This window comes from Nicotiana sylvestris, chromosome 4, assembly GCF_000393655.2.
Source record: "Nicotiana sylvestris chromosome 4, ASM39365v2, whole genome shotgun sequence".
Lineage (NCBI taxonomy): Eukaryota > Viridiplantae > Streptophyta > Magnoliopsida > Solanales > Solanaceae > Nicotiana > Nicotiana sylvestris.
This window is the reverse complement of record NC_091060.1, coordinates 372,614-381,680: the sequence shown is the minus strand read 5'-3', so window position 1 is coordinate 381,680 and position 9,067 is coordinate 372,614. Positions and strand designations below refer to the sequence as shown.

The 9,067-nt window shown below is 32.5% G+C and overlaps 1 protein-coding gene across 1 annotated transcript; it reads left to right on the top strand.

Annotated features, from left to right (window-relative positions):
* The first annotated feature begins 5,165 nt into the window (after positions 1-5,165).
* LOC104248614 (protein STRICTOSIDINE SYNTHASE-LIKE 10-like) lies at positions 5,166-8,720 on the top strand. The gene is made up of 3 exons (XM_009804914.2): positions 5,166-5,574; positions 7,174-7,437; positions 7,987-8,720. The coding sequence occupies exons 1-3, from the start codon at positions 5,270-5,272 to the stop codon at positions 8,555-8,557; spliced, it is 1,140 nt and encodes a 379-aa protein (XP_009803216.1). The 5' UTR covers positions 5,166-5,269; the 3' UTR covers positions 8,558-8,720.
* Positions 8,721-9,067: the final 347 nt, after the last annotated feature.

Here is a 9,067-nt window from a genome sequence, read left to right as displayed (position 1 = left end):
AAAATGTACTACGGTCAAACCTCTCTATAACAGTCTCGCTTGTTTCAAAAAATTATGTTATAGAGCGATATAATGAAGTGCTGTTATAGAGAGCATATATTATAACATAATATAATATTCGGTTCCGAGAATAACTCGGCTTTTATGATAAATGACTATTATATATGGATGCTGTTAGAGAAAGATCTGACTGAATTAGCAAAAAATGAAGTAGACTGTACAGCGTATACATTGAGTTCTTTTGTTGGCGCCTTAGATTCCTCTCTCGTTTTCCCTCGTCGCCCTTAATTTGTGGAGTGGTATTCCTCCTTCTATTATTACTATGAAATTATTAATCTTCAATTAATTATGGCTTTATCTACTTAATCATTAACGAGACTGAGCCATAACATTCGATCGAACTTAAATATTGTCAGGTCATGCACGCACCTAATTTTTTTGGATTACACTAATTATTTATTTATGTTACATAATTGCAGTTATTTAATTTGGCTTTGAAACATAAGGTAGTGTCCTTCAAGATATGTTATAGTGCTACCAAACACTGCGACCTTACGAAGGGATGTTGGGGTATGTATGACTGCCCCTAAGTAGTCCCCTAGGGACAATATTTCCACCAAACTCAATCTTTGCTTTGGTTTCACATGTGTGGATTATATTGAGAATAAAACTTATACAAAACCAGCTATTAACCTAATAATGTCTTGTAACACTACTGTAATTGGATTATAAAATAAAAATAAGCAATTAAACATGTTTATTTTTATATAAGCAATTAAATTCTACTACCCAATGACAGGGAATTATGGAGGTCGAGCATTAATGTTGTAGGTTAGGGGAAACTTGTGAATATTTCTACAGCACAATAAAGTGAGACTAGCCAGTTAGGAGTTAGACTAAAAATGTCATTGGTCGTCTATTGATGCAGGGCTTTACCTGCTAGGTAGGGGTAAGGTCTGCGTACATATTACCCTCCCCAGACCCCACTTGTGGGATTATACTAGACATCCCCAAATTCCACTTGTAAAATTTTACTGGGTTGTTGTTGTACCCAATGACTAGACACATGTTTATTGAATAAATATTAATCAATTCCACTTTTAAATTATTCTACACCGCCATGCGAATTTGAACTAGACATTTCGGGTGATAACAGGCTGTCAATTTTATTAAATATATGTTGCAAAAAAAAAAAAAAAAATAAAATCGTAAGGGAACTGTAAACAAGAAATGAGAGGAAGTACTTCCCAAAATTCTATAAGAAATCAAGAAATCAATAAAATACACGGAAAATGCAACCTTCATCAAATGGGCCCAAAGTAAAATGTGATAAAGAAGACATAAAGTTGGTATTCCACATCCCTCAATGCCAATATCTCAGCTCTATTGAGTAATATAAGCCCAGTTTGGTTTCAGACATAGATTCAGTTGAGTTAATCTTAATAACCGTTCACCCAACTGTTTAAATATTTTATATATATATATATATATATATATATATATATATATATATATATATATATATATATATATATTAGTATCTATAAACGTACGTTACACGTTAATAATGACACATGATGGTTTAAATACTTATTTATATGAAGAAACAATAAAATTTAATTAATGGGAGAAATTTTATGTATAATACTACAACAATCATCTAAATGCCGAAAAATATTGTTACATTATCATAATACGTGAATTCAAAATGAAAGGATATCATCAGAACTTATATAAATGATCAATTTTAGTCATGTTAAGTAGATAATTATGTATTGTAGTTTAAAGGTATCTAATGTGATGGTATATTCTTCTTTATATCTCTCTTGAAAGTGCAGCATATAGTTATTCGTGTAAGAAAACATATTGTGGTAAATACAGTCCAATTATAGGATGTTTGTCTTGTGCTTTATTTATTATAATTAAAAAATATAAACATACTAAAAATTATTTTCACGCAAATTTAAAAGGATACTCTTTAGTTTCGGAAGACGAAAGTTGAAATCGGGGATAAACACATATCTAGAAGCACATTGACTAGTATCATAGGTTCTGCATGTATGACGTTATTGTCAAAATTTCTATATACCATATGTGTACTATTAGATAAGCTATTCGGCGAATCTACGTTTTCAGTAGCATGATAGGCATATTTCTTTTCAAAATCAACCTATATGCAATGGAAGATCAATTTTAACTTAGTCTATTATATATAGTGACATTAACATACGTAATAAATAATGAACCCGACAACAAACATGTATGGTAGAAGGCCATTTGGTATTAAAGTATTTAAGTATTATTTTTGGGAGTAATTGTTGGTATCATCTTCTACTGAGTCAAAACTGAAAAAGACTTAACAATTAGTCTTTTACTTAGTTGATCAACATATTCATTTCTGTTAGCTAAGGTAGCTCTTTAATTTCTATCATGTAAATTTGCAAATTGCATTTTAATCTAATGATGAAAATATTTTCCTTATTAATTAAATGCACTACTATTACCGTTGGGGTATCAACCAAGTGTTCTAGAAGAACCAAATCATCTTTTATTGGATGCTCTTCTTCGTTTCCGACACGAAGCAAGAAGTCATTGAATGTTAGATCTGTTCTTACTTTTATATTTCTTGTCATTTGAATATTTTTCATTTGAGGTCATGAGTTTAATTTTGGCAAGTTAGCTTTTACAGTTTTTCGCTTTGGTCAATTTTGGAACTATTGATCGTACTTGACAGAAATCACCTCCCAAATTATTACTTTTTCGCCAAACGATTCATCGATATCTAATATATCTCCAGAACTCTGGGCGATTGTTTCGATCGTATGACGCTTAGCCAAAAGCGCTTCATTCCATATTATCACTTTTGCTTTCCTTATAAATTTAGCATTATTGCTCTGCTTTGATATATTTGTGATGGTTATTTCAGTTTTTTTGAAGAGGTATATCAAATCTAAAGTGAGTTGTAGGAGCTCATAATAAAATCTTTGCTGATACACCACTTGTTCTTATTACTAACAATATCATGACTCTTGATCTGAAATTTGCAAGTAATGCATGACATAAGAATATTATTTTGATTCCGTCGGAGACATCTACAAAAGATAATCCCGCTATACCAGAGTCGACTTTTTATAATATAGTCTTGAAAACTTATTCTGGTTTAGGATTTAGCGTTGATTGTGCTCCTCAAACACTTTATGACATTCTTAATATTATACTAATCTTTTTTACTTTATGATCCGTTTTTTTAATCTCTAACACCCTTTTTATGAAATAAATTTATGTGTCCTAAGATTTTTTTTAACTTGAAAAATATTTTACTCATATGATGAATTTAAAAATAATTTAGTTGGATTCTCTAGCTAAATAATTAATTGAAAGATTAGATTATTTGGGTTTAACATAAAATATAGTTTATTTTCTGTTGATTTAGATTCTTAATATTAGTTCATCTCATATTTGAATATTTAACCATAATTATAATTTTATCAACCATAAATTTTATTTTCAAAGAGTAAGAAGATCGATCTGATATTTCACTTTTAGATCTTTATGTTTGCAAAATTATTAGTGGTGTTGGCTCTTACCAACCTTTTTCTTTCTTTTCTCACACATAATATTCTTAAAATTTTGCTTAGTTGTTATTTAATAATTGTGTATATTTTTATATTACACAAAAAATTAATAATAAAAAAATATTATTTGAGTATGAAAGCAATTCAAATATAATATATTATCGTGGATATTTTTTTCTCAATTCAATGCTTTATGCAGTCTGTTTAGTATTACTTTTTTTTTCTTGGTATTAAATAATATAGAGTGATAATATGTTACCAGTATGGAGGATTCTTATGAAATTAATTTTATTAAACCTTCCTACGTATTTCTATAAGAATTCAATAGACAAAGTTGTATTAATTTTAAAATCTTAAATATTAAGAAAATTAACATAGAAGTTATTGTAGTTAAAAAAAAGTTATTACAATTATGTCTTTTCCTTATGAGTTCTTCTGTTTAATATTTTAGGGCTATTTTGGTCTATCAATATTATATTTGTGCTTTTATAATAATATTTGCTCTCCTATTTCTAAATGCATTTGGACAATATAATACATTTTCAAATTAAATTACTAATAGAAATTTTTAAAGAAGTATATCCTATAAGTAATAGGATTACATGGCTAAAAATATGTCTATATCCCGAAAGTAATTATACCAATAGAAAATTTAATATGTTTCTAATATTATTAGGTTTACATGCTAACATGTAGTATTATATATCTATATCCGAAAATAATTATAATAATAGGATTCCTAAAAGTAATCATGTAGGAATCCTAACGTGTAGTATTTTGTCCTAAAACTAATAGGATTACAAGGCTAATGTGTAGAATTTCGATTATGTCCTTTTATTGTGAGTTATTATGCTTAATATTAAAAGGTTATTTTTGTAATCCAATATTTTATTCATATTTATATATACACATACACACAATATGTGTATAACCATGTATAGTTAGTGTATAATTTATGTATACGGGCTAGAAAAAGTACACGGTGAATTTGGTCAACTATTTGGGTAAAGATCACTTAATCTTTTCCTCTAGTTTTGTTCATATGGAAAGATTATCGTTCTATTTTCTGTGATATTATCTCTTTAGTCTATTAAAAAAAATGACGACTTTCTAAACTTAGATTATTTTAATTTAATCTCTTTTTCCAGCCATTTATTTTGGTCAAAAGTGAAAAAGATTAAGTGGACAGAACCTAAAAAGTGGTTGTCCAAATAATAAATGGCTCGTTAATTGTTAATTGCTTCTTTCTCAATTTTCTTCCCTCTCTTCTTGACCAGTTTGAATTTCTAGAAGTTGACTTTTGCCCATTACAGTATACCAGTATCTATAATTTAGAAGTTGACTTTTTTCATAAGAAGGAGCCTTTGAACAACGATAAAAATATCTCCGTATGATTTATAGGTCATGTGTTCGAGCCGAGAAACAACTCTAATGCTTGCATTAGGGTAGGGTGTTTACATTACACCTCTTGAGGTGAGGTCCTTCCCAGATCTTGCATGAATACGAGATGATTTGTGTACCGAATTATCCTTTTTGTACTTTCTTTCATACCATTCTTTGGTACGACTTTAATTGTAATGCAAGACAATCCACGAATGGCCCAATTACAGGCAGAAGGCAAATATATATTCCACAAATGAAGTGGAACGAACTATAACATATATACCTTGTGCATTTGTAATAACCAAAACTACATGACAATAATGAATGCCTCAAAGTTCCTCATGTTGAGTGCTATAGCACTTATACTTGTCTCTGCAATCTTGGCCTCCGACTCTGATGATGAGAATAATGTGATTAAACCAGCTCCTATACCAGGGTCCAAAGATGTCCTCTCTAAAGCCGAGTTAATCCAATTGAAAGGAGCATTTGGAGCAGAAAGTGTTGCTTTTGATCCAAATGGTGAAGGACCCTATACTGGTGTTGCCGATGGCCGCATTCTTAAGTGGCAACCACATTCTCAGACTTGGGTTGACTTTGCAGTCACCTCTTCCCAAAGGTACGCATAACGCCCTTTAATTTACTGTTGCATTTGAGTTTCTACTCTTTTCTTTGTGCCAGTAAAATTTGAACCAAGCGATTCCCTGCTTGATCAGTTCGATAATCCCTAGCAAGTTTGAGATACAAATTGGGCAGAGGGTATTGCATTTTCCTCTCTATGCTAAAACATACTCTATATATGAGTACTTTTTTGTTACGTGAAGCAGTCCAAGTACAACAACAACAACAACGATCCAGTATAATCCCACAAATGGGGTCTGGGGAGGGTAATATGTACGTAGACCTTATCCCTACCCCGAAGGGTAGAGAGGCTGTTTCCAGGAGACCCTCGGCTCAAAAAGCAACAGGAGCCGATATATTAGTACCATAAAAATGCATAATAAAATAACAGCAATAGCAATACAAGAGATATTGAAATACAGAATACGAAATACGAAAAAGATGACTGGTATAGTAAAACTAGCAGGTAAAGCCCTGCATCAATAGACGACCAATGACATTCTTAGTCTAACTCCTAACTGGCTAGTCTCACTCTATTGTGCTGTAGAAATATTTACAACTCTCCCCTAACCTACAACCTTAATACTCGACCTCCATAATTCCCTGTCAAGGGCCATGTCCTCAGTAATCCTAAGTCGCGCCATGTCCTCTCTGATCACCTCTCCCCAATACTTCTTAGGTCGTCCTCTACCTCTCCGCGTGCCCACTACAGCCAGTCGCTCACACCTCCTCACCGGTGCATCAGTGCTCCTCTGAAGCAGTCCAAGTATAACTTTTAATTTCATGTACTTAATATTTGGCCTTCAAAATAACTAGGATTCTAGGATAAGTCAATAAGCTCCAAGAAGCTTTTATATTCATCTACGAATGCAATGCAGTGGTCAAAGCGACTCACTATTAGTTAATGTTTCAACTAAAATAAATGACACATTTCTATTTTGGAAATAAGTCAACTTTAAACTTTTTATTTTATCCTTAATGAGAAAATTTTTATAACCACATAAATGTTATGACCCCGCAAAGCTTTTATCCCTTAACCTTTTAAGACCACAAATTGTAAAAGTATTTTTTTTTTTTAAGCTTTGTGCCGAGTCAAACTACCTCATCTAAATTGACAGAGGAAATAGTATATATAGTTATGCTTTTTGCGCACAATATATTTTCCATATATCCTCTCCTTCTCAGTTAGAATGTTCCACCTTAATTTCCTTGTTTGGCATGTCCCGAAATAATGCCTATTTTTGCTTAAGAGGTTCTAACACAGTTAAATAAGACGAGGGGTAATGAAACCAACTTTTACTATATTAAATATAACAATCTCTATCACGTTGTACCCACAAGCTTAAAAGTCAACTTCTGACTCTTTCACAAGATGTCCCACAAATACTGAAAAACCACTTTTTCAATGATCTATCGTGAATTCCATTAATCTTTAACTTATTACTGTTCACAAATAGAGTACTTTCAATAAAACAAGATTCTGGTTTTTTGAACGTAATTAGCTTCGTGAATCTGGATTTTCCTGTTATTTCCATATATAGATGTCCGCGGATTTCTCAAGCTGAAAAATTCTGATAAAACTTTTGTTATGTTAAAGGGAGAATTGTAGCAGGCCATCTGCTCCTGAAATGGAGCATGTATGTGGAAGACCACTGGGCTTACGATTTGATCATAAAACTGGGGATCTCTACATTGCTGATGCCTACTTTGGACTCCATGTTGTGGGACCTACTGGTGGATTGGCTACCCCACTTGTCCAAGATTTTGAAGGCCAACCTCTTCTCTTCACAAATGATCTGGATATTGATGACCACGACGATGTTATTTACTTCACGGATACAAGCACAATCTACCAGCGCAGGTAATTAATTCTTTTTATTCATAACTGCATATTTACAATATAAGTGTGTTGATCAATTAGACCTTTAGATTAATTACCATTGACCTCCTCGTTTCTGTAATTCATAGATAAATTAGGTCAAATTTCGATTGTTGTGAAAGTACACGGAATGAATATTCTATTTTATTCTAATTCGATCTAAGAAGAAAAGCATCACGCACGGTAGGATTTGAATCTACGACATCTGGTTTTGGAGACTCATATTTTATTGAACTGAACTAAAAGTGTTTTCTTATGAGAATAAAATAGATAAGACGGTAAACAAAAAGATTCTTCTCATATGCAACATTAATACATTTTGTATGCATATACTAGAATAACATTATAATCTCAACTTCAACTACTTTTTTTTCAACTCCAACCAGAATATCATTTCGCCCATAATTAAGGAATTTTCACACCCCTTAGGATATGGCCTTTCTCCGGATCTTGCATGAACACGCTGAGATGCTCTTTTCATAATTAAGGATTCTCGCACGAGTATCTTATTTTCATGTTGTATATATGTAGGCAATTTGTTGCTGCGACTGCAAGTGGAGATAAGACAGGCAGGCTGATGAAATATAATAAACCAACAAAAGAAGTAACAGTTGTACTAGGAGGCCTAGCTTTTGCAAATGGTGTAGCCTTAAGCAAAGACGGGTATTTTCTACTAGTAGCTGAAACTTCTGCATGTAGAATACTAAGGTATTGGCTTAAAGGTCCTAATGCAGGAAACCATGATATATTTGCTGAGTTGCCAGGATTTCCAGACAATGTTAGAATAAATTCAAGAGGGGAATTTTGGGTTGCTTTGCATGCAAAAGCATCACCTCTTGCACGATTAATTATATCCGATTCGTGGCTCGGGAAGACATTGTTAGGGGAATTCAATTTCCAGCAACTGCACAATTTGTTAGTCGGAGGGCAGCCACAGGCTACTGCAATTAAGTTAAGTGAGGATGGGCGAATTTTGGAGGTTTTAGAAGATGTTGAAGGCGAGACGTTGAGGTTTATTAGTGAAGTTCATGAGGAGGAAAATGGCAAGTTATGGATCAGCTCTGTTATGATGTCTTCTTTAGGAGTTTATGATTTGTCATAAAGAAAACCACTATTCTCTACCATTGTTTTAGTAAGGCGAAATGGCTTCCGGGCCACTTAAACTTGCATCAGTTTGTAAAGGCGATATATGAACTTTTGGGTTTCCCATTTGAACACCTTGAGAAAATAGATACTAATAAACACTTTTGACCGTTGACTATGCTTATGTGGCATTATTAAAGCTGATGTGGTCAATTACGTGTTAATCACGTGTATAAAGCGCATGAATACGATAAAAAATTTTAAAAAAAAGATCCACCTCTATTTATTCCTCCATGTACCCTTACCCCTGCCCCTCCCTTTTCGTCACTCATTGTCGCTACTCCTGTAATCCCTCATCCCTCCATTTCTTTTCTTCCTCCTTTATTCCCAATTAAGCCTATAATAAAAATTTTGATAAATCACACTCCAAAGCTTCATATTAAACCGTCATATTTGTTTATTCTTCAATTTTTCACTATCAATCACACTCCAATATATATGTACGTCGTGTTGAAATTATTTTCTGATT

Coding starts and splice junctions, on each gene's coding strand:
- LOC104248614 (XM_009804914.2), top strand. CDS start 5,270: ATGACAATAATGAATGCCTCAAAGTTCCTCATGTTGAGTGCTATAGCA. Junction 5,575..7,173: donor GCAGTCACCTCTTCCCAAAG/GTACGCATAACG, acceptor GTTATGTTAAAG/GGAGAATTGTAGCAGGCCAT. Junction 7,438..7,986: donor AGCACAATCTACCAGCGCAG/GTAATTAATTCT, acceptor GTATATATGTAG/GCAATTTGTTGCTGCGACTG.